At 61.6% G+C, this 24,959-nt stretch overlaps 7 protein-coding genes across 7 annotated transcripts; 1 reads left to right on the top strand and 6 right to left on the bottom strand.

The window, feature by feature from the left end:
• Window positions 1–4,190: 4,190 nt before the first annotated feature.
• Window positions 4,191–4,902, top strand: TVP18 (Golgi apparatus membrane protein tvp18; the record flags this gene model as incomplete). The annotated part of the gene is made up of 4 exons (XM_028638938.1): window positions 4,191–4,227; window positions 4,288–4,303; window positions 4,440–4,535; window positions 4,602–4,902. 4 exons carry the CDS (start codon window positions 4,191–4,193, stop codon window positions 4,900–4,902), a joined length of 450 nt encoding a protein of 149 aa, XP_028496479.1.
• A 1,066-nt stretch (window positions 4,903–5,968) lies between these two features.
• D7B24_004772 (uncharacterized protein) lies at window positions 5,969–8,005 on the bottom strand (the record flags this gene model as incomplete). Its single annotated transcript, XM_028638937.1, has 1 exon — window positions 5,969–8,005. One exon carries the CDS (start codon window positions 8,003–8,005, stop codon window positions 5,969–5,971), a length of 2,037 nt encoding a protein of 678 aa, XP_028496478.1.
• Window positions 8,006–8,539: 534 nt separating this feature from the next.
• On the bottom strand, window positions 8,540–10,511 carry D7B24_004771 (uncharacterized protein; the record flags this gene model as incomplete). Its single annotated transcript, XM_028638936.1, has 2 exons — window positions 8,540–10,244; window positions 10,354–10,511. 2 exons carry the CDS (start codon window positions 10,509–10,511, stop codon window positions 8,540–8,542), a joined length of 1,863 nt encoding a protein of 620 aa, XP_028496477.1.
• A 1,544-nt stretch (window positions 10,512–12,055) lies between these two features.
• On the bottom strand, window positions 12,056–14,376 carry D7B24_004770 (uncharacterized protein; the record flags this gene model as incomplete). The annotated part of the gene is made up of 3 exons (XM_028638935.1): window positions 12,056–12,227; window positions 12,325–13,201; window positions 13,257–14,376. 3 exons carry the CDS (start codon window positions 14,374–14,376, stop codon window positions 12,056–12,058), a joined length of 2,169 nt encoding a protein of 722 aa, XP_028496476.1.
• Window positions 14,377–15,882: 1,506 nt separating this feature from the next.
• D7B24_004769 (uncharacterized protein) lies at window positions 15,883–17,063 on the bottom strand (the record flags this gene model as incomplete). Its single annotated transcript, XM_028638934.1, has 3 exons — window positions 15,883–15,981; window positions 16,043–16,836; window positions 16,910–17,063. The coding sequence occupies 3 exons, from the start codon at window positions 17,061–17,063 to the stop codon at window positions 15,883–15,885; spliced, it is 1,047 nt and encodes a 348-aa protein (XP_028496475.1).
• A 1,798-nt stretch (window positions 17,064–18,861) lies between these two features.
• Window positions 18,862–20,233, bottom strand: D7B24_004768 (uncharacterized protein; the record flags this gene model as incomplete). The annotated part of the gene is made up of 3 exons (XM_028638933.1): window positions 18,862–19,317; window positions 19,438–19,845; window positions 19,955–20,233. The coding sequence occupies 3 exons, from the start codon at window positions 20,231–20,233 to the stop codon at window positions 18,862–18,864; spliced, it is 1,143 nt and encodes a 380-aa protein (XP_028496474.1).
• A 2,012-nt stretch (window positions 20,234–22,245) lies between these two features.
• On the bottom strand, window positions 22,246–22,670 carry D7B24_004767 (uncharacterized protein; the record flags this gene model as incomplete). The annotated part of the gene is made up of 3 exons (XM_028638932.1): window positions 22,246–22,421; window positions 22,487–22,546; window positions 22,616–22,670. The coding sequence occupies 3 exons, from the start codon at window positions 22,668–22,670 to the stop codon at window positions 22,246–22,248; spliced, it is 291 nt and encodes a 96-aa protein (XP_028496473.1).
• Window positions 22,671–24,959: the final 2,289 nt, after the last annotated feature.

Raw genomic sequence — 24,959 nt, 5'->3', positions numbered from 1 at the left:
CGAGTTTCCCTGGCGAAACAGGGATGCCACTGCCCGAGCCCCGTCGCAGACCACTGTGTCGTTGGCCCCGCACTGCGCACGGTGCGAATGATCTGCTGGCCCGCCGTAACGCCTGCGAGCCTTCGACGCCAGCGCGCCTTCGAAGCCAGCGAGGTCATCCCCTACGGATGCCCCTCCATTTGTCCAGGCCCCTGGGTTCTAGAGCATCGGTGGGTCCTCCTGAGAGCACGTAATGACTCCACCGCACCGCGCGCCGGCAAGCTTTTGCTGGAGGCTCCGGGTCTGTCTGTTCTGTCCTGTTCGGTTCGGCGTCGGGTCAGCTTCTTTGTGTCTTGTCGATCGCCTGTTTCGCTCGATAGGCTGTAGCTGCTGGTTCGTACCGGGAACTGAGACCTCGATGCCTCGACGACGGTCCGTCTGTTTGGCGTTTGAACTTGGAGGACTCGAATTGACCCAGGTCGCGACTCCGTTCCATCATCGAGCACACGCAGACAATACCACAAGGTAGCTAAGAATCTACTGTAGGGTACCGACACAGCCTCACGGTGCGAGCTGTCAGGTACGTACCCCTTTTTCACGGTGCGGCGTCGCCTAGCGCCCCGCCATGGAGACCACGAGGGGCCCTGCCCATGTCTCGACCGCCCGCATTCCCACAGCCCCGTCTGTCCACCCGCATCTCGACATGCATTCAGGAACGCACGAGAGACGCAGAGATTGCTCACCGCAAGACCGGCAGCTGATCGGGACGCTGTCTGGTGTCCCCGAGCTGCCCTTCTCGTTTCTGACGAGCCGAGCGAGCACGTCGACTCCTGCTGCTGTCGTCCCGGCCGGTGCCCCTATTGACTGCAGCGAGAGCTGGGGCGGGGGGACAAGAAGCTTCCGCCTTGCGCTGTTGCTGGTGGTGCTGACGCGAAAGGGCAGGACCTAAAAGTAGACAGAAGCAGGTGCTTGGTGGGGCGCAAGGCAAGGCACAGCGCAGCTTTCCCCAGAGGGTCGGGCTGGCCCAGCAGCAGGTCAGCACGCACAAACAGGGCGGCCAGCTTCTCCTGTAAGCAGTACCTATGTATGTACCTTACCTTAGGTATGTACCTCCCATACTATGGAACCACAGCTGGCCTGACCGGGCGACGTGCCGGTCCCCTCCCCCCCCCTCAGTCTGGCTTTTGTGCCCCCCCCCCCGTCTAACCCAAAGAAAAAACCTGAATCCCCAAAATCCCGGCGTCCGTATCGCTTCACAAACTGGCAACTTGCCGGTGTCCGGCCGGTTGGATCGTCCAACCTGGCACTTTGAAAATGGCTGGCCTACGACTCCGAGCAACTCGCTGACACGAGCGCGCCGTGACCAGCGCCTCCGTCTCCCCCTCTACCGTCATCTCGCAGAAACTCGCTCTCGCCTCCTGCCCCTCCTTTCCAACACAGACGGCACCTGGCTGAGGTGACGGTTCGAGCCGTTTTCAGGACCACCGTCTCCGCTGACGTTGCGCGATGCGCGAGCGAGCCCACGCCCCCCCCCCCCCCCCCCCCAAACGAAAAAACTCAACCCAACCCCTTCGTGGGCTCTTGGGGTGCACAGTGTGCTCCTCTTGGCGGTGGGGGAAAGCCCTCCAAAAGTGCCCCTCCAAGCCTTATGACGCCATGTATACCCTTCTTCCAGCCCTCGCCTGACCCCCCGCCGTCTATTGTTCTCTGGTTCTTCCATTGCTTCTGCTGTTGTCGGGGTGGACGCAAGCCTTTATTTTCGCGAGTTCAAGTCTCTTCACTTTGGGGCTCGGACAGGCATGCAAGCACATCAAAGCACCAAGTCACAGGCCACGCAAGTCTCAGGCCAAGTCGGCTGAGCATGACTACCGCTGCTTCTCCTCCGTTTTACCTTGGACCGGTCCCCTCGCCAAACTCGCTGACGTCCCTGCCAAACGGGCCTCCCCCCCCCTCTCTCCCTCCCCTCCGGTGCGATCGATCCAGATCGAAGACGGGCCCCTGACGACGTCAATCGACGGCCCCTCCGTTTGGACTGGGAACCCACAGTGTCCCCGGCCAACGCCATCCTACATCATCCACAGTGCCAGTAAGGGAGGGAACCTACCACACGTAGTGCTCGCACCAACAGTCTCCAGCGTGTGCCCCTCCATTGTACAGTACGGTGCCAGGTCCTGCCTGGCCCTCATCCGCTCCCCGCGCCCCCGGTTAGGCTTGGGACTTGTCCGTCTTGGGCCACGCTCAGGGGCGTGACTGGCGGGTTCTTCACGATCACGAGGCGGCATGGAATTTCCTTTTGCAGGGTGCCAGCTGGGCCCAGAGAAAGTAAGTCAACGTGACTTGACAGATTTCGCGGACTATTTGCTGCGAAAGAGGGCTTCTCAATTTCGCCAATGCCCCTCCCTCCCTTGCTTGGCCCGTGGTCAGTGCCGTGGTGTGGGCTGTTTTCTCTGGCCCGCCCCCCCCTTCCTCTTTCTCAAAAAAATCCGGGGAAAGCTTGCTGAGCTCGACCGCGGCGGGGTGAGCAGAGGGAGGGTCCTCGACGAGCTTCGTGCCGCCCATGACCATAGTCAGACTGGTCGGTGTAGGCAGGCGAGGAGCGGCGCTGTTCCTGTAGCAAGTCGGCCGGCTGCTTCTAGCGTAGTCGACGGCCCCTGGACAGGTCTGAGGACCTTGAGGGGCAGACTTTATTTGCGTGTCTGCCTGACTGACTGACTGACTGCCTGCTTGCCTGTCCCTTTGCAGATGGGGATGACGAACTGGCGTGTCTGCTAGACGCTCGGCGCGATTCTGGCCGAGCGCAAGTCGTTCGGTGGCATACAGGCAGGCAGGCAGGCAGGCGATCCCCCGGTCTGACGGCTCCAGGGCGCGGCAACAGATCAGCGAGTGCTTGCTTGTCTCTGCGCTTCATCGGAATTGTGCCATCATGTTGCTAATGGGATCAATGATGACTGTGAAGAGTGGATCATGTTGCTGGTGCTTAGAGACAGAAAACCAGAGGCCAACTGCAAGATCAGTGTTCAGACTGAGAAGGGACATCTGACCCGCTGCCGCGCACGATGATGTAAGTGAAGTCGGGCAACTACACACAGCAGAACCGTTGGTGTCCCCACGAGGCGCCAGCATCGTACAAATGACTTGTTGGGGCCGACGGTCCCCAGTGTTGGTAGAGGAAGGCCATCGGGCTATGGGCGTTGTGGGCGCACGTTGGGCCAAGCACAGCATGTCGCCGCCTAGAGGCCGCGCAGTGGTACGTACGCGTACTCTTGTTCGTCACGGCTGCGGCTGCGGCGATGCTATGCAGCTGCCTGATGCGAGCAAAGTAGTATATGTGTCTTCCGTGGGGACCAGCTCTTCGGCTCATCTGATGCTCCTGTCCTGGGATTGTTCTCGTGCAAGGAAGCAATCACTATCGAATCAATCAATCAAAGGGAAAACACAGTGCAGAGCCAACGGGCAGTCCGTGCCAAGGGTCAAGCAGAACGTGTTCGGAGCGTGTTTCACAGGTGCTTTGCTCGAACGGCGATCGCTGCAGACGGGTCACTTGCAGGAGGCAGCACTCACAGAAGGCACTTGCAGAAGAACTTGCAGAAGGCACAGACGGAAGACACTCGCAGAAGGCACAAGCAGAAGGCACAAGCAGAAGGCACAAGCAGCACTGACACAAGGCGCACAAGCACTGACAGAAGGCGCACAAGCACTGACAGAAGGCGCGCGAGCAGCACTTGCCGTCAGCTGCCACTTGCAGCCGCCAAGTCATTCCGACGCGGCAGGACACCTCGCCTCACTGACGCCGCAGGACACCTCGCCTGGGAAGGCGCCCGCCGTTGTCGAGGCAGGTGTGTGAGGAGCCGCTGCCCGGCCAAAGGAGAGTGGAGCCACGCAAGACTCCAAGACACGACCAGCCTCCACCCGCCAACCAGGACCCCCGAGAGGCAACGTAACGACGGATCCTCTCGTCGACAACACAGCCATTGCCGAACATACCACTTTTCTCTCTCCCAGACGTCGTCGCCTCTTTCCATCCCCATCGCATCTGCTACCACCATTCATCCCGACAAACGATTCACGAGCACCATCTTACGACCGTGATCCGATTGGCACGAGCTTCCGATACTTGATCGGCATTAGCTTCCGATACTCGATCGACACACGACAGCTCCGGCACGACAGCTCTGACACGACATAACCATCACTACCACCTCGTCTCCATCATGACTCTCAAGGAGGAGTTCCAGACCCGCAACTTCAGTATGCATCTCCTCGACGCAGTTGACTTGACGCCCAGTTCCTTTCGCTAACCCTGTGCAGGCATCTACGGACAATGGTAAGCTCGCGCTGACGTGCTCCTTCGTCCCCTGCGACGAAGCCATCGCAGCTCTGCCGACACGCCCGATGCCATCGCGCTCAGCCTTGCTGGGCCCTCGCCGATACAGACTGGTACATGAGCTGACATTCGACAGGGCCGGCATCTTGGCCATGATCCTGTGCTTGGCGCTGGGCATCGCCAACATCTTCACATTTAACGTTGTCATCATCATCTTCTGCGCCCTCGCCCTGTGAGCCTCTCCCTCCCCGCCGCCGTCTCCATCTCCATCGTGACAACCGCTCATCCCTGCGCGCAGCGTCTCCGCCTTTGTCATCCTCTTCATCGAGGTGCCCCTGCTCCTCCGCATCTGCCCGACCTCGTCCAAGTTCGACGAAGCCATCCGCAAGGTCTCGACCAACTACATGCGCGCCGCCGCCTACGCCGTCATGGCCGTCATCCAGTTCCTCAGCACCATCGCCTCGAGGACCTCTCTGATCGCCGCCGGGGTCTTCCTGCTGATCGCCGGCATCTTCTACCTGCTCGCCGCCGTCAAGGGCCAGGACTTTGTCGGCTCCAAGACGCTCGGCGGCCACGGCGTCGCGCAGATGATTGTCTGAGCTGCGTGTCCGGCACGGCGCGCTGTGCCGTTGTGCTGCCAAGGCACGGAAGACAGAGGGAGACGGGAGGGTTGCAGCAAGGAAAGCAGGCTGCAGCAGGGAAATGCTGCAGCAGGAAAGACTGTTGGATGGCCCATCACCGCTGCGGCGTGCTGCGTATGCTGCGTATGCTGCGTATGCTGCGTATGCTGCGTATGCTGATGGGCACCGGATGAGGTGATGATGAGTCTACGCACACCGTACATTTGTATTTTTCCCCCACAATCCGCGACGGCCCCCATGATATCCATGTCGGGCGAAGGGATCAGGCGTCTCGGATGAGTTTAGGCTACAGTTGACCGATGCGCGGCGGAGCCTTCTTTTTGATCCGTCTTTTTGATCCGGAGATACCGGCAATGATGATTTGCGTTCTGGCGAGGCTGTGCTGAGGGTCCTTGAGGTTCGTGATGTTTGAGTTGGTCATGCTGTTTGCTGTAATGGACGTCTGATCGATGGAAAGAAAGCTGGCTGTCGACATATCCGTGGTGGATGGAGATGAAGTTGAGGTCACGCCAGTTATCAACGCTGGATCCTTTCCATGCCACTAGCAAGGGTCAACTGCTTGCTTGCATGGTACCAAGAGGATGTCTCGCGCTCGTCGACAGGTCCGATTCCGTGGGTTGTAGGAGGTAAACGGCCGTACGCAGTCGATGACAGCGGCCTGGACGCCATAGAAACGTGAAGGCAGTGCAGACTTTGCATTGTCATGTCACGGCGCAATAGCTGGAGAGTCGAGAGTAGAACTCGTCTCGTGTTCGGTGGAGGCATCAACAAATACTACCTCGCTTCTTGCAGATGTATCTCGGGAATCTTGCTTGGTGCTGAATATCACGTCAACTCGGCGAATCAAGCCATGAATGGAAGACTGGTTTCAGAAAGAGTGCCTTGACAGGAACTCTCATGATATCAAAACCGTCTCCAGACGCCAACGCCGTTCTGCTGCAATACAACCACCAATCTGCGCCTCGTCCACGTCACGGCCTGCCATTCTTGTCTATCCAGTCTATCCGGTCTATGCCTCGACAAACTAATGACCCTCAAAATGCTCCCTCGCCCAGAACCGCGCATCCCACCGGTGCCACGCCCCCTCGCCGCCAACGCGCCCCTTGTCCCACGACGTCTTCGACACGAGCCTCGGCGCGCCAGCCCGAGGCCGCAGCCCGAGATCCCTCTCCGACCACGCCAGCCCGTCCCAGTCCATGACCGTGTCGATCCTCGTGTCGCCAATCTCCAGGAAACTGTACTCGGCGACCTCGGCGCGCCAGCCGCGGACGGCAGCGGCCCGCACCTCCTGCGGCCGGACGCCCACGTCCTGCTCGCCGAGCCTCATCTCCGCCACGGCACCCGGCAGCCCGACGTAGAAGCTGCCGCTGGCGTCGCCGGCCTTGGCCAGCGCGTGCACCCGCGCCGGCCTCGTGCGGGCCGCGGGCCGCGGCTGCAGGATGACGACGCTCGACGGCCGGTACAGCGCGTGGCGCACACAGGCGTGGAAGCCGCAGCGCCGGCCCGAGAGCGCATGGCATCGCGCCCCCCTGCCCGCCGCCGAGGTGGTGGCAGAGGTGGCAGAGGTGACAGAGACGGCGGCGGGCGCCGGCACGGGACCCCACGCGCGACACGGCGCCGCGGCCTCGGCGTACGCGTAGCCGACGCCCGGGCGCCGCACGTCGAACACCTTGAGGTGGGCGTGCTCGTTGCTGCCGGCGACGAAGCGCTCGCCGCCCCAGGCCAGCAGCGACGACAGCGGCTCGTCGGGCTGGTAGGCCCTGTCGCGGAAGAGGGCGTCGGCGGCGCGCGGCGAGCGCAGGTCCGTCAGCCGCACGGCGCCGTCGTCCCAGGCCGAGAGGAGCACGTTGGGCGAGAGCACCTCGAGCGCGCGCACCGTTGTTTGTCTGCTGCCGCTGCTGCTGTCTGTGCCTCCGCCGGACGGCAGCTTCGACAGGAGCCGCCGCGGCTTGCCGGTCGACAGCGGGACGAGGGACCCCGCGGGCGTCAGCGTCAGGAGGCGCAGCGGCTCGTCGTCGCCGCCGAGGGCGCAGGCGAGGGTCGTGTCCGAGAGGGGTTTCGCGGCGTGGAGGAACCGCGGCGCTGCCGTTCCGCCGGGGCCGGGAAACGAATACGTTGCCGCGGGCTGCTGCTGCTGTCGGTCATGGCCATGGCCATGGTCACGGCCGTGGTCACCGTGCTCGTCTGGCAGGCGGTAGACGCCCAACCTCGCGCGGTCCCCGGACACGAGCATCGCATCGCCGGGAAACAGGTCGACAAAGCCAACGCTGCCCCACGACGCACCCTGCGGCGCGCCCCGCGGCACGTCAAACGCGGCGATGACGCGGCCGGCATCGTCGGCGCCCGCCTCGGCCGACACGAGCTCCAGCACGCCCGACGCGCGCCCGACAAAGAGGCCGAGACGGCCGCGCGGCGCGCCGACCTTGACGGCCGTCACGTCGCCCCCGACAGGCCTGTGGCCGGCCGTCTTGCCGTCGAGACGGAACCAGGCCTCGGCGCCGCGGCCGTCGGTGCTGTCGCCGGCGCCGGCGCTGGCGCTGACGTGCCTGAACCGCCCGACGAGGTCCTCGCCGGCGCCCCAGACGACGAGCTCCTGCGTGCCGGCGTGCACGAGCCGCGCGTCGACGCAGGGCGAGAACGGGTGCGCGTGGGCCGCGGCGTAGCCGTCGAGGAAGTTGCCGCTCGCGGCCCGCGCGTCCGTGTACACGCCGGGCACGTAGGCGTGGCGGTCCCGCAGGCGCGCCGACGCCGTCAGGGCGCGCGCGAGCGTGGCCCAGGAGGGCTGCGCGGGCGCGTCGTCACGGTGGTGCTGCGGCAGCGTCGGAAAGGCGTGCCGGAGAAACGCCTTCCAGCCGGCGTCGGCGACGAGGGCGTGCAGCGCCTTGGAGGTCTGCGCGAGGCGGGCGACGGGGGCGGCCGTGGCGAGGTGGCCTATGATGTCGAGGAGGATGTCTGTGGGCAGGGCGGCGAGGGACGTGTGCGTCTTGGCCGTGTGCGGCCGTGGCGGCGGGGCCCGTCGGGGTGATGATGGTCTTCGTCTGTGGTTGCTGTGTGTGGTCATTGTGCGGTGGTCATGGTGGTGGTGGTTGGTGGCCCTGGAGGACGTGCTGCCTGCTTTAGTATCCCTCATGTTCTCCCGTGTCTGTCTCGTGACGCAAGACGTCCTCACGTCTGACTCACAGAGGCCGGAGAGTGGGTGGCGATGCAGACGGGGTGAGGCCAAAGATGAGAAGCCAAGGCGAGAGACCCAAAGGCGAGAGGCCAAAGGCGATGATGACCTGCAGTCGCAAGACTCTGACGGAATCCACTTTTTCTACGACGTCGACATGCTGTGGCATCTCGCGAGCAGCATAAGCCCTCGTTGACTTGGTGTTTGTTCATGCAATCATGCCAGCCAAAAAAAAAGACAGCAAGAATCCTATTCGACAGCTAACCCTACCAGAGGTCCCCCCAACGCCAAATGATGCACAGCCTTGCACACGAGTCCTGACATGCTCGTCTGCCAATCCATCCCTTGCCAGCCTGGCGACCGTCCCAACGTCCCCACGTCGTACGTCCAAACGCCGTACCCAAACACGACCTCCTCATGGCCACATCACGGCAGGGCCCGCTCGTCGATCCCCCGTGCGCCGCCGTACAGCATGGCCATGAGCTTGCCCTTCTGCCGCGCCCGCACGTCCTCGAGGTAGCCGCCGACCGTCTCGAGCCCGCGCACCTGCTCGTCGAGCGTCAGCGTGCTCGAGTTGACGCTGCGCACGAGCGGGCTGACGAGCTTCCGCCGCAGGCTCTCGAGGTTCGCCTTGAGCGTCAGCAGCCGCCCGTTGTGCTCGACGAGCACGCCCTTGTTGCGCACCGTCTTCTCGCGCACGTTCTGCAGCAGCAGCTTGTTGCGCGCAAACTTGGCCACGGCCCCGGCGTTGGCCCCGAGGATCCGCGTCCACAGCGACGACAGCACCTCGGCCTGCATGTCCTCCTGCGCGCTGGCCTCGCGCACCACCGTCCGCGCGAGGTTGAGGAACTGCCGGTCGATGGCCTCGAAGAGCCCGAACAGCGCGAGCGAGTGCTGCAGCTCCGCCTCGATCGCCTCCTCGAGCACCGACAGGAACTCGTGGAACGTCCGCTCGAGCGCCTGCTGCGTGCGCTGCGGGTTCGACAGCCCGAAGAGCGCCGTCACGAGCGTCCCCGCGCGCGTCGGGCGGCCGGCCGGCGTCTCCAGCACCCCCGCCCGCGACAGCAGGTTGTGCACGTTGTCAAACGCCGCCGTCAGCGGCGGCGACGCCAGCTGCTGCACCTGCGCCAGCTCCCGCCGCGCCCAGTCCATGACGAGGAGGATGCCGTCAATGTCGCCGTCGACGTTGGCGAAGAACTTGGTCAGCTCCACGGCGAGCGTCTTGAGGCTGTCGCTGAGCTCGTCGAGCTCCTTGACGATGATCGGCGCCGACGTCATGTTGCTCGACCGCACGCTCTCGCCGAGGTCCCACACCGCCACGCCCGTCGCCTGCAGGTCGCCGACCTGCGACGCGCCGTTCTCCGAAAAGTAGATGAGCGGCTCGAACGACCGCGCGATCCCCGCCACCTTGACGAGGTCCGGCACGGGCCTGGGCGTCGCCGGCTGGAAGAGGTTGCGGAGCGCTGTCACGGAGACGACGGCGACGAGGACGGAGAGAAGGAGCGACGACCACGACTTGGTCGCGGCGGCCCACCGCGCGCGCAGAAAATGGACGGCCCGCTCAATCGGTTCCGTGCGCTGCTGCACCTCCGCCCGCAACGCGAAGCGGATGTAATTGTCGGGGCCCTCGGCGCTGCGCACCTCACCCAGACTCGACGACCCCTTCCAGGCCATGTCGTCGAGTTGCAGCGTTGTCGTCTCCTCACGCTTGGGCGCCGGGCTCGGCGACCTGCGCTTGTCGGGGCTCATGCTTCCCGTCGGCAGCCTCGTCCGCACGGCGCGGTCGAGGACGTCGTCGCCCGGCAGGTCGCCGTCGTCGTACGCGGGGCTCGACGCGCGCGAGTCCCGCGGCGGGCACGTGCCGAGAATGTCGTTAGTCTTGCGCCAGAAGCCGCTGTCGCGGTTCCCGTTTCCCAGACGGCGCCAGGCCGGAGGACTGTAGCCACCGGGTGAGTCGACGGGGTCGAGCAGGTCGCTCTCCGTGTCGTCGGAACGGAAGCCAGAGTGGTGGGACGGGTAGCCGAAGTGCGGGTGCGGCGGTGTCGTCGGCTCGAAGTCTTGGAGCGAGGCGTCGAGATGATCGAGAGGATCGTGTGCCGTCATGGTGGGCGAGCACGAGCGCGTCAGACGTCTCGGGCGCCGGAAGAGCGGGAAGGACCTTGCCGGTTCCCGTGGCCGCGGCCGCGTTGCTGCTGCTGCTGCTGCTGCTCCGTGTGGCGGCGCTGCGCTTGGCAAAGTACGGCAGGTTGGGCAGCAACGTGGGTTTCCAGGAGATCTGGATGACGTAGAGGTAGACGAAGACAAAGGCCAAGGTGACGGAGGCGATGTAGGCGCTCGGGGCAATGGTGATGCTCAGCAGCGACACGTTATTGTTGACCGTGACGAGCGAGTAGACCATGGCACGGGCGGGCACGACGGAGATGGGCAGCCCGCGCCTGACAGCAGGTGATGGAGGCGTGCTTGGGCGTCGTGTGTACGTGACGGATGAGGAGGGGATTCGTACGTCCCACCGGTGCTGGGTGAAGAATAAATGTTGGGCGATTCGAGTATACAGTCCGTCTCAGACAAGGTTCCGTTGATTGAATCGAAAAGAAGGTTGAGAAAGCGTAAAAAAAGGCAGACAGTCGCAGAGCCCAGAATGTGAGTGTCGAATAACCAGAGAGACCTGCAAGGTACGACACCCCTACTTTTCAATGGCCACAGGCCGGCCGTCTGGGCCACGGACTCCAAGGCCAGCTCGAAATCGAGAGGTTGGGAGGACGTCGCTCGGTTCCACCGCCGCCTCGAGGTGCCCGGTCAGTGGCCCCCCTCCCCTCCTTTCTCTCTCACCACCCTCCCTGTCCTGGTCCTTGGAGTAGAGGGAGGTTTGAGATGCCTGGCCCAATCACCATCGAGGAGCAGGCCAGAAGTGCAAGCCCGCTGTCCACCTTTCCTTTTCCGGCTCGAGATGTTGTGTCTGACTCTGGCGGAAACACGACAGGGGTCTTCCTGCGGGAAGGAGGGGGGAGCAGAGATGCCGTCGGTCGGGGCGTCCGACCAAAACAAATATGGCTATGGAGGCAATGGTTGGAATGCTTGGGGCGAAGCAATGATGGATTGATGGATGGATTCGACGGGTTGATCGATGGATAGGCGATGGCCAGGGAGGGGTCAGTCCCGATCTGGTGACGAGGGGGAAATCCCGACGCCAAAAGGTCGCCAGATGGTCACGGATGGGTGGGGCCAGTGACACGTCTAGAACGGTGGGCCTGTGAGTGGTCCGTGCACCAACTGCCGTTTGCCCACCATGCTGGGGCCCATCTGCCAATCACGGTCCACAGCCACGTGTTTGGTGTGTTTACTCCGTATCTTATCACCCCGCGCCCGCACATCCAAACATCGCGACCACTGCACGATACACCACGCGCGACGTGCTGCAACCACTTAAACAAAAACAGATTTGCTACTGCCCAGTACCCGATTGGGTACGGCATGGTCATGACATGGTCATGGCATGAATCATCGTGGATTTTTCGCTTGTTCCCTTCCCCCCTCCCCCCCCTTCACCCGTCAAAACCATCGTCCCAAAACGCCGCAAGCGCTGTCGCTGCAGGATATTTCCTTGCTCTTCTTGTCTTCAACTCTCTCTGCTGACCCGCCCGGCAGCCTACCTGCCCCCCACCCTCTGGCCATCACAGCATCCCCTCACCCGAGCATCGACTTTCGGCGTCTCGCGTGCGCTCGAGTCATATCTTCTGCGTGCGTTTGCCCTGCCGCATGCGCCTCCTGCTCTGCTTTCTTGTTGCGCAGAGACGATGACCGCCTTGACCTCGGCCTCTCTTCGTCTGCCTCTGCGAATGCCCCTACCCGTGCCCCTGTTCCCGCCTCGTCCTCGGCCTCTACCTCCACGCCTGCCTCTGGTGCTGCCACGAGACCCCGCCGACTCGGAAACCCGTAACCATTCTAATCGATCTTGGCGTTCGCGAGACTGCGGCTCGCCGGGTTGCTGAGGTTGTTGACCTGGCCCATCGGCCCCTTTTTGTACTTGCTGTGTTTCCTCAGCCGCTTGCGTGCCACCATGACCGGCACCGAGCTCTTCGTGACGAGATAGTTGGAGAACGAGCCCAGAATGACGCTGCCGCATGTTAGTTGAAGAAAGAAGAAGGGGCAAAAAAAAAAAAAAAAAAAAAAAGAAAAAAGAAGAACAGCGTGCCGCCATGGTCAAAACGTACCCCTTCAGTGCGCTGCGGCCCCGACTGCCCAGAATGACCAGCGTCGGGCTGACGAGGTCAATCACCTCCGTGATGAGATGCTTGGGGTTCTTGCAGTGCAGGACCTCGACCACCACACGCACCTGCAGCTTAGTCTTGCGCAGCAGCTTCGTCACCCGCTCCGTGATCTCCTCCACTGCCCGCTGCCGCTCCTCCTCCGCCCTGCCCCTGTCCCGGCTGGCCGGCGCCGGCGACGAGCTCCTAGACCCGAAACCCAAGGCCGTCGCTCGTGAAATGTGCGGGAAGATGGGCGCCGGATTCGCGCTGCCCTGTCCGTCCTTGCCAGCCGTCACTGCATTGATCGCCGCCGCCTGCTCCTTGTGCGCCTTGACTTCGTCGGGGATCAGCACATTCTCGTCCGCGTAGATGCCCGTCTCCTCGTCGACGCAATAGATCGCGAGGAGCGTGTCGCCGTCACGGAGGACTGTGCCGATGGTCCACTCCAGCGCGTGGCTCGACTCGTCGCTGAGATCTGTCGCCACGAGATACTTTCGCAACGTGCGGCCCTCTTCGTCCGCCGCGCGCTCGAGCTCGTCGAATTCACCTCGATACACGATGCGAATGGTGCGATGGGAGTCGGGCGTCGAGATGACGGGTGTCATGGAGAAGGCCAGTTTTTGTGCTCGCTTGATGTCCGTCAGGTCTGCCTCCTCGTCGGAGTCGACAGCGCTTGGCGGGCCCGACGTCGGGCTCTGATCGAATGCTGTTGAGGGATGGACACCGGGCTTGGAAGGCTTGGCCCTCTCGCCACTGGGGCCCGTGACTGTGATCTCGGGCTCGTCGAAGAGTGACCTGTACCCGGGCTGTCGGTTTGGCTGATTGGTGGACACTTCAATACCTGGATGGACGTCAGCACACTGCGTTGACCTACCCTGTATGCCTGCGTGACTCACGTTCTTCCTCGGCGGCCGCCAGCAGACTGCGCGTCTGTCGCTGCGGCCCCGCTGCGGCGGCTGGCGTCGATTTGGCCTTGGCATCGCGAGACTCTGGCAAGAGCTTGCGCCCCCTTGTCCCCTCGTCGTCTGAGCTGTCGTTGTTCGGCTCCTCGTCGCTGCTGTCCTCGAGATCTTCACCGTCCGGGCTCAGGTAATCCTTGGCCAGTCTTCCGTGGTTGGCATTGTCGGACGCGTTGGACTTGCGATGCGCCAGCCCCGAAAGACTTCCGGCAGAAAAGGCGAGGTTGGCGTCGGACAGCTTGCGATAGGCGTTGCTGATGTCTACGACACGGCCGTCGTCGAGGACGGCGGTGCCGGGGATCTGCTGGAAATGGCCCGAGACGTTGGGCGAGGGGGAGCGGAAGCCCATTCTGCCGTGGGGCGACTTGGATTTTGTGTTGTTCTTGCTCGAGCTTCTACGGCCCGAGGGGCCCGAGACGGAGCCGTGGCGCCCCGTCCTGTCGGTCGGCAGGATGATGCTCGAGAGATCGCTGCCGCGCAGGGCCTCGGCCATGGCGTTGGTGTTGCCGACGTTGCCCGAGGACGAGGCGCCAAACTTGGCGGCCTGGGTGTTTCTCTTGGGCAGGGCCTGGCCAATGTTGTTCGTGTTGATGTCGGAGAACTGGTAGCCGGCGGTGGGGTCGAGACGGCTGCCAATGGAGGCACGAGGCCCAAAGCTGGGCTTGGAGCTCGTGTCGGACATGGAGCGCGGGTGATGGGCGGGGGCGCGGTTGGACTGGAAAGAGGACCTCGACTCGACGGGCGAGTTGGGGCCGCTGGGTGCGTGGCCGGCAGCGGGGACGTCAATGTCGAGCATGCTCCTGCGCACGGGGTGCATGGGGGGGCTGTCGACGTCGAGCATGCTGCGGACGGGGGCGACGCGGGGCGGGCTCTTGCTCGAGGTGCTGGCGGCATCGTCGACGACGTCGAGCATGCTCATGACGGGCGAGCGAGGCGTCGTGTAGGGCGAGGTCGAGCGAATGGCCTCGGGGGACGAGCGCCCCTCGAGCAGGGCGAGGACCTCCTTACGTTCCTCGTCCAGCATGGCCTCCATGCTCATGGGCTGATTGCGCGCCATTGCGGCGGCGGTGACGGTGAACGGAAAAGATTCGTCCTAGGTCAATGGCGATGGGTACGTGAGGCGGGTGCAGATGGTGTGTAATGGGCTCGTTGCAAGAGTTCGTGAGGGGGCGTGTGTGGTGGTGAAGATAAGACTACTGGAAGGTGAGAGGAAGGTAGGTAGGTAGGTAGGTAGGTATGGAAAGGGTGTAATGATGGGTTGATTGACGAGCCAGACGTGAGATGGAGGTCGAAGGTGGAGGTCGAGGTGGAGGGAAGTGGCAGGGTGGGTAGGGGCAGGGCCGACAAGCGAGATGCTGGTTGGCTGAGGGCGGCAGGTTCGATGAATTAAGGTAAGGTAGCCTGGCCTGTCTGGGTGCCAGGGAGGCAGGCAGGGCAGGGTAGGTTCCTTCCTCAGCCAGGATGCAGCCAGTGAGGGTGCAGAGCATGAGCGAGGCAAGCAGGAGCTGATGGGCGGGGGAGTCAAGCAGAAGCAGCAGCGACAGCATCAGCGTGAGGGGTAGAACAGCCGCTCTTGCACGTTCTTGGGTTAGCCCTGTTGCTCAGGTACTGCCTACCTGCCCGTGCCCACTCTTGCCCGCCCCTCTCTCTCTTGTCTGTCTCTGTCTCTCTCTTTCCCTCTCTCTGGACTCGGGACCTCCATGACGATCCGCGGGGGCACCGCCCGCTGCGTCAAGCGCTGTAGACAAGGACGCTACAGCGGTTCCGTCGATGAAGAGTCACACGCACCCTTGGTTCGCCTCTTTCCCCTCCGACAACGACAGGGCTGTGCAAAACCAGGCGCCAGCCGCCCGAAAGAAAAGTACAAGTCACAATGGATCCTGACGAATACGACGTGGACGTGGTCTGGGTGTTTCTCTCTTCTCTCTCTCTCGTGTCTGTCTCTGCCTCAGTCTTGGCGCAGGCGGTTTCCACGTGGATGGGCTGATCTGAATGCAGCAGCTTCACAGAGGCGAGGACCCCGAAAGGTACCTCTGTCTCGCCGGCGGTTTGCAGTGCACAGGTACCTGTTTCCAGGTGTGACAAGGTGTGCCTCGCTGCCCACCTGCTGCCTCCCCTCCTGCGACCTCTGACGAGCTGACGCTCACCCAGATGCAGCCGGCGCTCTGGAATGGAGGGAGGCTCACGCGGGCGGCCTCACGCTAGCATGCGTCTCGACTCTCAATCTGCTCCGTGTCAGACAAGGATCGGACATGTCGAGCCATACACTAGCACACCCTACAGTAGTGTAGGGGCGCGGGCGCAGTCGCAAAGTGGAAGCTCTGGTCGAGTCGTCGGAAGACATCCGAGAGCGCCATGTACACAGACACTGACACGTGACAGTGCCACTCCATATTGTCTGCCTCGATCACAGCTCATTCCCATTCACGTCATCAATGCAAACGAGCAACGTCAGAAAACTATTGACATGAATATGCATGTACACCATGTTCCATCAGCTCATACCACGGTGTCATCGTGCATAATGATCGACTGACCACACCCTTCCTGTCTAGAGAGCTGTCTAGAGAGCAGCAACCGCTACGATGGCAGCAACACCGGCAGCAATCGCCGATCCAACCGTTCTGCCGGCTCCGCTAACCTCGACAACAGAGGGCACAGGCTAGCAATCACAGATCAGCAAACTCGTCCGCAAACTCCAGACCTGCACGATGCAAACTCACCACCGAGCCGTCCGTGGCATCGGCGCTCTCGACGACGGCGGGCGCCGTGGCAACGTGAGAAGGCGAGCCGGTGGCGGGCGTATGCGCGGGGGGCGCGGGCTGCACAGGAGCGTCGGCAGACTTGGTCGGCACGACGACGTGGCCGGGGACTTCGGTCATCTTGGTGACGAGCGTCGTGGGCTTGCCCTGGCCTGTGGGCACGCCGTTGGCGTCGGTCTCGCAGGGCGCTGTGCTGGTGTGGGCGGCCGTTCCGTTCGCGTGGGAGTGCGTCTCCACGGAGTAGGGAGCGCCGCTGCTGACAGGGTGCTCGACGGCAGAAGAGGTCGGCTCGCCGGCGGCGGCCGAGTTGATGAGGCTGCTGGCCGGAACGCCGGCAGCCGAGGACCCGGGGGGGGGGACAATGACGCTGGGCTGCTCGGCAGAGACGGCGGCGCTGGTCACGGCAGAGGCGGCGGTGCTCGTGGGGTCGACGGGGGCGGGGGCGCTGCTGACGGGATCGACAGGAGCAGGGGCGCTGCTGACAGGGTTAACGGGAGCAGGGGCGCTGCTGGGCGGTACAACGGGCGCCTCGCTGCTGGGCTGGGCCGGTGCCTCCGTGGACGTGGGCGTCGGCACCCAGCCGCTGGGCGACGGCTCGGCCGTGAGACCGCAGGCGGCGGCGGCCGGCGTGATGGCGTTGCGGTAGAACTGCCAGATGCCCTCGGTGTTGGCGCAGATCATGCACGCATCGTAGCGGCCGCGCCACTCGGCGTTGGTGCAGTAGCCCTCGACACGGCTAAGCGAGATGGTGGTGCCTGGAAATGTCAGTGGGGGAGGGTTCGCGGCAGGCCGGCCTGGCGAGCCAGACCTCGAGTGCTCTCTGCTTACCGCAGTCCTCGTGGCACTGGAACCGAGGGGTGCCGGGTGCCTGACGAGCCTCAATGGGCATGGCATCGGGCCAGTCCCAGCTGGGAGCCAGGGACGCCGAGGCGGCAGTCACGGAGCTCGAGACGAGCAGGGCAGAGGCAACGAACGAACGCATTCTGACTGGGTATGGGGTTCAGTGAATGAAGGAATGAGAGACCACAATCCAGGATCAGAAGCGCGCCAAAACAGACAACGTAGCGAGTGAGAAGACAGAGGGCAGCAGAACCTTGAAAATTACCTGGGCAGGGCGAGGGATTATATGCCTGCACCAGATAATCAGGTCGCGCAAGGCCAGCCCGGCTCAAGTCGCAACGCGAAGAGAGCCAAGACCGCCGACTCATAGAACTTGGCCATTCGGCCGACAGTATGCATACCTAGAGACTGAGTTATCTGATTGCCAAGACAGCCGGGGCATCGTGAACTGAGTGGGCACCCCTGTGCTAGATCACCAATCATATTGCCGCGATCCATCTAATCTTATCAGATCATCTGATAAAATTTCATCAAGACCCCGACCCATGAGGGGCTGCCGGGGCACGCCGTGAGGAGCAATCCAATAGCGCGCTTCTCGTGACGAGGGACGCCCCCCCTCGGACCTGCACTAGCCCCAGCTGTTCATGCCAGGAACGAACTGCGAGGCGAGGCCGACATCGCTGCCGGCATCCCAGGGCGAGCCGACATGTCCGGCTATGACTTGGAGGCGTCGTGGCAAGGCTTGGCGTCAGGTCTGGATCACGTTGAGAACGAGGAGATCGAAAGCATTGACACATCGCGGCCCACTTCGAGGTTCTGTGCAGCGTCGGGCCATATTCAGCAGCCAAAACGGTCACGAAGCTACATGAGTATGGCGGTTCGGGAAGTGCCCGTCATGTTTGCCATGGCTCCTCGTCATAGGAATGCCATCTGCTTTTTAACAATCCCATTTTAACAATTCAGGCATCAGTTGGTCACTATGTGTGTGGTGTTTATGGAAAGAATGGTGTCCTGACCCAAGAGTTTGGCACACCAAAAAATATGCTTAACAGTCGCCCAGACTCCCCATCGTTGGCGCCTGTCAGGATACAGACAGCTAGTCGTATGTGCGAAGCAATCTGCCACTCAAGTTTATTCAATGCTGCACACTGAATCATTCCCTTAAGCTCCAGGGCATGGGCGGCTTGACGTTCTGCCACAGCAGAGGTTCACCGCGTTCCCACGAGGGCTGCACGCACGATTTGCATGGCTTCATTCACTCGCATGCCTTCATACATGCTCTATCTAGGACGAGTCTCGTCGGCCTTGGACATCAGTCTACGACCCTGCGGCTGCAAGTCGCCCACGGATGCGCCGGAGAGTGGTCGTCACACGCCCCGCCTAGCACCCTGACGCCCAGGCACCACGAAGTACTCGGATGTGCAAAGCAAATAGAATCATATCGGCTGCACTATGAAGCAGCGGGGACGCCGTGAATCTAAGCCGGAGATGACATGCTGTTGAGGCGATGAAAGACAGATCGAGCCAACAAGGCAACAGTCTAGCCACTGACGCTGGCGGATGGAGTGTCGCTTCAGCACTCTGGCGAAACAGGAGGACCCTAGCCAATGGCTACATACATCATGGCATGCTGAAGAGGAACAGCTTGCTTCACCTTCTACGAGCAAACCTGTCACCAAAGGGTAGGGAATCGTACCATCTAGGCACGTCGTTCATCAACAAATTACACGAACCAAACCGAAGTGACATGGCACAAGCTTCTCATCATTGGAAACCCATCTGTACAGCCGGTATAGTACAACAGATACACCGAAACATTTTGTTACAACGGCCAGCCCCAGAGCCGGCCGGCTCTCGTCAGCGCCTCTCAGCGGTCCCCCCCGGCTTCGGCCCCATGCAGCCTCCCCTCCTCTTTCTAGAGAGGAAAAGCTGCCTTAGACCTACTTCTTACCGGTGCCGGTCCTGACCTGCTGCGCCGTCAGGTTGGCTCGCGTCGACGTGGCGAGCTTGTGCACGGCAATCCGCTTCTCCCAGACGCCGGACCGACCCTCGGCAATGGCGATGATCTCGTTGGCGATGCGGTGCGCGAGCTGCGTCCGGCCGCTGCCCGTCGACCTCTTCTTGGCGACGGCGTCGAGGATCCACTGGAACGCCAGGCGGCGGCGCTGTCGCACAGCGAGCGGGCCGGGCATCTCGAGGGCGCGGCCACCGCCCGCGGCGCCGGGGATGTACCGGACCTTGACGAGGGGCGCCACGCTGTCAATGACGATGGTCAGGTACATGACGGGGTTGAGGGGGAAGTGCGAGCCCGGCGGGTGGCCCGCCATGAGGGGGTTCTTGGTGCTGAGGATCGGGGCCGGGGCCGTGCGGAGGTGGTTGAGGATCATGGCCATGTTCTGCGAAGGAGGGTGCACGTGTTAGTGACATGTCTTTTTTTGTCAAATATTGATGTGCCCCTTCTAGCTCGACTTGTAGCTCGGCTTGCTGTGCCGGGGGGGAAGGGGGAGAGGACTCACCCTTTGCGCGACGCTCTTCTTGCCGTGCCTCATCATAACGTTCGTCAGCTGCTCCAGCACAGGGTGATACCGGGCTTGAAGCTTGCTGTTCTCCGGCAGGGGCGCGGGCAGCGGGTACTTGTAGGACCGGCCCTTCTCATCGGTGCCGAGCACGTCGGCGGCCGCCGAGTCGGCCAGTAGGCCGCCGGACGCGAGCACCTCGAGGTCGCGCTGGGCGTCGCCGTCGGACACGGTAGGCGGGATCGAGCCCTCGCGGTACAGGTGCTCCATCTGGCTCGGCGTCAGGCCGTCCTTCATGCCGGGCCCGGCATTGGCCCTGGCAGCCTGCTCGAGCTCCCGCACCGCCTGCTCGACCGTGATGCCCGAGTCGTCGGCCGCAGCCTCCTCGGCCAGGGCATCCTGCTGCTTCTGCTGCATGTCAGCCACAAGCTGCTCATTACCCCGAGCGTTCTCCTTCTTCTTCCCCGCCAATTGGCCGCCTGGGGAGTGCAATGAGGTCTGTGTCCGGGTTCCTTACCTCGTCCGTTCCCTTCCTCGCCTTGCGTCTCGGTTGTTCTTTCGGCAGGTTCGCCAATGCGGCCTCCAGCTGGTCCATCACCGCCTCCTCGTCGAGGTCCTCCTTGGTCCTCCGCGCAGCTGCGGCATCCACTGGCTTCGAGGGGTTCTTCTGCACCGCGTCGTCGGCATATCGTCGTTTCGCAAGGGACCATCCGAGGGCCTCGTGCCTGGGCAGCGCCGGCCTCGATCGTATCGCCAGCGCCCTGCTAGCGGCGCGAAGGGTAGGGCGTAACGACATGATCAACAGGCGGTTCTTGTGTTTTGTTTTCGAAGACCAGGGGGAGGCTGTCTCCAGCAGCGTGACGTCGCCGGGGGCTGATGTGAACTGGACTGGCCGGAGGTGGACTTCGAAGAAAATAGGGTCGCGGTTCGCCAGTACGTCCGCTCGTGAGGCTGCTCGCAAAATTATTGAACGTCGCGCGGATCGTCCCGTGAGCCAACGCGAAAAGGCAGGGGGGTGGGTCCCTCCTGTGGCTTGACAGACGGTGTCACGTGCTGAGAAATGTGGCACGCCAGCTCTCATCCACGCGGCAAAGAGCAAAGGGGGGAATTGGCTCTCTACCATGTCCTGCGAACCACCAAACGGGTGGCACCAGGGATTCATGGCTGTTGACGGCTTTCACTCGACAGTTCAACGCAAGTCATCAGCATCCATCATGACACGCTGATGCCATCATACCACACGAGTTCACACCCCATGGCAACCCCCCCCTTCTGGCCAACTATCACTCCGCATCAGAGGGCGCCGGAGGTACCTTATGCAATAGTCCCGGGGGGGGGGGGGGGGGTTCGAAAGGAGAGGCGGGGGTTTGCTTCGATGAACAGCTGCCGAGCAAGCCCATCCCGCGGGCGGCATCCAGCGGCTCTTCCGAAAGAGTCCACCTGACCACAGCGTTTCCCTTTTCCCTCATGGGGCCTCCCCCGACATGCCATTCGGAGTGTGGGCATATCATGGGGTGTCACGCTGACCGGTGTCCATTGAGACATCCGAAAGGACCTTCCGTCTTGGAGACCGGTCAACAAGAGAGAGAGAGAAAAAAAACCCGCATAGGGCGGGCGCATTCCCCATCAGAGCGGGCGATTTGACCACGTCGAGTGACGGAGGGGGCCGTTGTTCTTTTCGCCACAACCCTGGAAGCACGACGAGAAACGAAACATTGGGCATCCTGTGCGTTTGATGGGTCAAAGGATCCTAGTCCTGCCGAGAAGGGAAGAGGGGAGGAGTGGGACGCGCCCGGAACGTTACACCTTCGGCGGGTTCCCAATTCTCTCAAACCTCACACTTCAGCAACCCACGGCGTCTCTGTCAGGTGGCCACCCGGCATCTGGGATCACAGATATACTTCCGATCCTGCATCACTTGAGACAACACGCCCCATGATCACGATTGCGTCAAGGCAACAAGGTACGTCCCCCCCAGTCAAATCTCGAGATGGGGAGCCGCAGCAGCAAAAGAAAACATGCGCCCCCGTGCCCGGGAAGGGGGTGGGGGGCGCTTTCACTGACTATCAGATGCTCAGCTAGCGAGGCCGGTAAGTTCTGAAGGGGAACCCGTCCGTTCTTAGTCCCAGCTTCCTGTTTCTTTCCGGACATTTCTTTGCCCTGTGTGATATTGCTGGTGGACCGTTGTCAAAAACACCGCCAATTCCCTCTTCCTGTCTTCCCCCCTCATGATTCGCCCGAGCTGGAAGAGACAAAGAAAAGAAATATCAAAACCCGAGAGCAGACTGGGTTGCCCCTAGTAAAACAAAACTGCCCTCCCCTTCTGTTGTGCGCTCGGAAGGCGTGACCTGGCTCCGTGTATCGTGTGCTTGGGTCCTCTGCAATTGTGTACGTAGCGAAACCACCAATGTGCAGGAAGAGACGGAAGGCCGAGGCCAAATCGGGCATGAGATCCTCCCATCGGCGCCAGTGCAGAGACAAAATCATTGATGCCTTGCGTCTGCCAACGCCCTGCATTCTTGTCTGCCCGTGGCAAATATCCTCCACACAAACTTGCCGTCCGAGAACCAAGAACAAAAAAAAAGAGCATCGTGTTTGGTGGTGCGCCGTTGCCGTGTGTTCCCTTTTTTTGTATGCCGTGTGGCGACGGCTAGTATAACCCCAAATTCCCCAACTCCAGAAGTATCATACAGTGTCGCGTCGTCAGGGAAATATCGAGAAAGGGTTGCGGCACGAAAGAGATAGGCGCCAGACTGGTCTCGAGCTGGTCGTATGGATTTCGTCCCGGCGTCTGCGAGCTTTCCGTCTCTACCAACTCCCGCGGCTGGTGGATGGCGAGCTGGGATTCGAGGTCGTCAGGTAGTTGAGGGCCAGTTCAGCAGCATCTTCCTTTGCGTTGTTCAGGTTCTTGCCGTCGTACCAGAATCTTGCCGAATGGGTTCGCCCGTGAACTGTCACTCTGCTGGACCAGGCAGTACGCCCTCCTGGTTGCGGCATCAGTCATTAGCAACGGGCACCCTCGAGCTATTCAGGTGCAGTTGGTCCTTACCACGGCGATCAGACACGATTTGGAAGACAGGCGGCATGATATTCGCCTCGCGACAAGCATCTGCCAGCTCTTGGTCAGCGCTTGACTTGGAAAGGCAAAGTGATGGGTCGACACTGGGGACTGGCGTACCTTCCAAGCGATCCTGCCAGGGGCCGCATGGGCTGTTATATGAAGAAGTCGACATGACGTATGTTGAATGGACCGCAGGGGTGTTCTCTCAAGTACGTTGCAATCTGAGCGAGAGATGCTGGTGGGAAATGGTACAGCGTCGACAGGATAGTATGGTGGATCTGGTGACGAGACTAAGACGAAATATGTCGAGTCTCAAGAATTGGGAAGCGAGATTGTGGTCGATTTCTGTTTCTCTTATACTTGATCAAGGCAAGCAGCAAAGGGAAGGGGGACAGTTGTCATTGGGCTGGGGAAACAATTCTGTGGCATATACGGACGAGCTGTCGTCGAGGCGAGGGGCAGGAAGCAGAGTGAGGTGGATGTAGAAGATTGGAGCCCAAGGGACGATGGCCAAAGGTACGTGTTTGCGCGGGAAGGCTTATTCACGCTGGCACCCAAGGCACGGCATGCTGCATCAGAGGTATGGAAGAGGAGGGGAGAAGAGGGCAGAAGTGTGAAAAAGAGGTGAAAACGACGGAAGGGGAGAGAAAAGGACGTGAGATGATGCAACATGGTAAGGTAAGGCAAGGTGCCGTCAGTTTGGGCGTCGCCGTTTTGCCAGTCCCGACCTCTGTCTGTCACCCGTGTTTCTTTTTGCACACACCCCCTGTCGGGGCCCAGAAGGTACCTCTGACAAGGCCAAAGAGGAAAAGAAGACTATAGCGTAAGGTACGTATGCAGAGTTTCTCCCGTATGAAGAAGGATGGGGATGGAGATGCAGAATGGCGGGCGAGGGGTGTGTGGATTGGGTGCGACTGCGTGCGTGCGTGCCTTCATGCTCTCCAATGTGGTCTGGTCCGTGGCCTGGTCCGGGCCCATGGCGTGTGGATGGCTGGGTGGTGGTCCTCGTAGCCTTGGCTGTCCAGTGTTTTTTTTTTATGTCATTGCTTTTTCTCTCTTCTCGAAATACCAGCTCCAGCGCCGGCATCAGAGGCGCGAGCAGCACCTTGTTACGGCAACTGGCTGGCCAAGTGACAACTGAGGTGCTGAGGTGCTTGCCCCCGCGCGCGCGCACGGGTTCCAGGGGGGTAGGTGCAAGGGGGGATTCTACCAGGCATGGGGGGCAACAGTGTGTGAGAGAGAGAAGAACGTGATGAATGGGGGAGGACACAGGCCTTCACTTCAACGTTTGTTGACAGGCATTCTCCAAATGACCTAGCAAACTTTGGACGGAAGAGCCCCCCTCAAGCTCCTTGCTCGCCCCCCCCTCCCCCTAGGTGTGTGTCTCTTCCTGTGTGTCGGGAGGGGGGCCTCTTCTGAAGAGGTGACATGGGCGTGAGACTGATTTGACAAACGGCGAGACTGGACCCAAGTCACGTCTTTCGTGGGCCGCCGGGGAACGGAGCCTGGAGCGACCCAGGGCACACTGCATGATGCCGATTGCAGCTGATCCGGGGTTACATGCCAATGGTCACTCACTGTACCATGTACCCCGAAGAAGAGTGGTGTGGGATCCTCCTCTGCCGACCCATCGCAGGGGAGAGCCAAGTGATTGGGGAAGGCACAAGCTTGTGAAGCACGAACATGCACGACGTATGCTATACGGTAACCACTATGAAAATCGGAAGGAGGAGGAGGAGGGCACGGATGGATGCTGGAGTGGTGAGAATGACTGACCCGTGTGGCAGGGAACCATTGAGAGAGACAGTCAGTGGGGGAGAGGGGTTCGTTCTGGAACCGCGAAGTAAGGGCAGACGTCGTAGTGCGCGTTGCGCAAGGCTTGAAGGCCAGGATGACGATGGTATGGGGCCCAAAGAAGCAAGCAAACTGCTCCTAGCCAGATCAAAATCCGATGCCGTGTCAACGCAGCAAACGGTCAACGCGGAACGGTCAACACGGAACGGTGGTGAAGACAGAGCGTCCGAATGAAGATGCGAACAGTTGAGATGGACGGGGCGCGGCTCTACCGGGCGGCAGACAAGACTGGTGTCCGTTGTCAATCACTGACGAAGGCGCCCTCAGAAACGACGGCGCAAAGGCACAATCGCATTGACCTGGCCCAGTAGGCGAGGCAAGCGAGGCGATATCACCTCAAAGGCAGAGACAAGTCTCCGGATAGGCAGGGGGTGAGTGGAACGGACGACAGAGGTTGCCAGGGTGAGTGGAGTCGTAGTGATGAACTAGCACCTCTGACCTGGACGTGGACCTGGTGTCTGTTGTACAAGCCGACTGACAATCTGCTCGGTCAAAGGCTCGAGGCGCAATTTGGGCTTCATCGAGTCCGGCCTTGTCAGCTCGGTGTCGTTTCCGCAGCGTTCGGATCGATGGTTCCCGGGTTATCTGGCACAATCTAGGCCTGCTC

This window comes from Verticillium nonalfalfae, assembly GCF_003724135.2.
Source record: "Verticillium nonalfalfae strain VnAa140/NRRL 66861 chromosome Unknown scaffold_28, whole genome shotgun sequence".
NCBI lineage: Eukaryota > Fungi > Ascomycota > Sordariomycetes > Glomerellales > Plectosphaerellaceae > Verticillium > Verticillium nonalfalfae.
The sequence above is the reverse complement of the archived record's forward strand: the minus strand, read 5'-3'. Positions and strand labels throughout refer to the sequence as shown.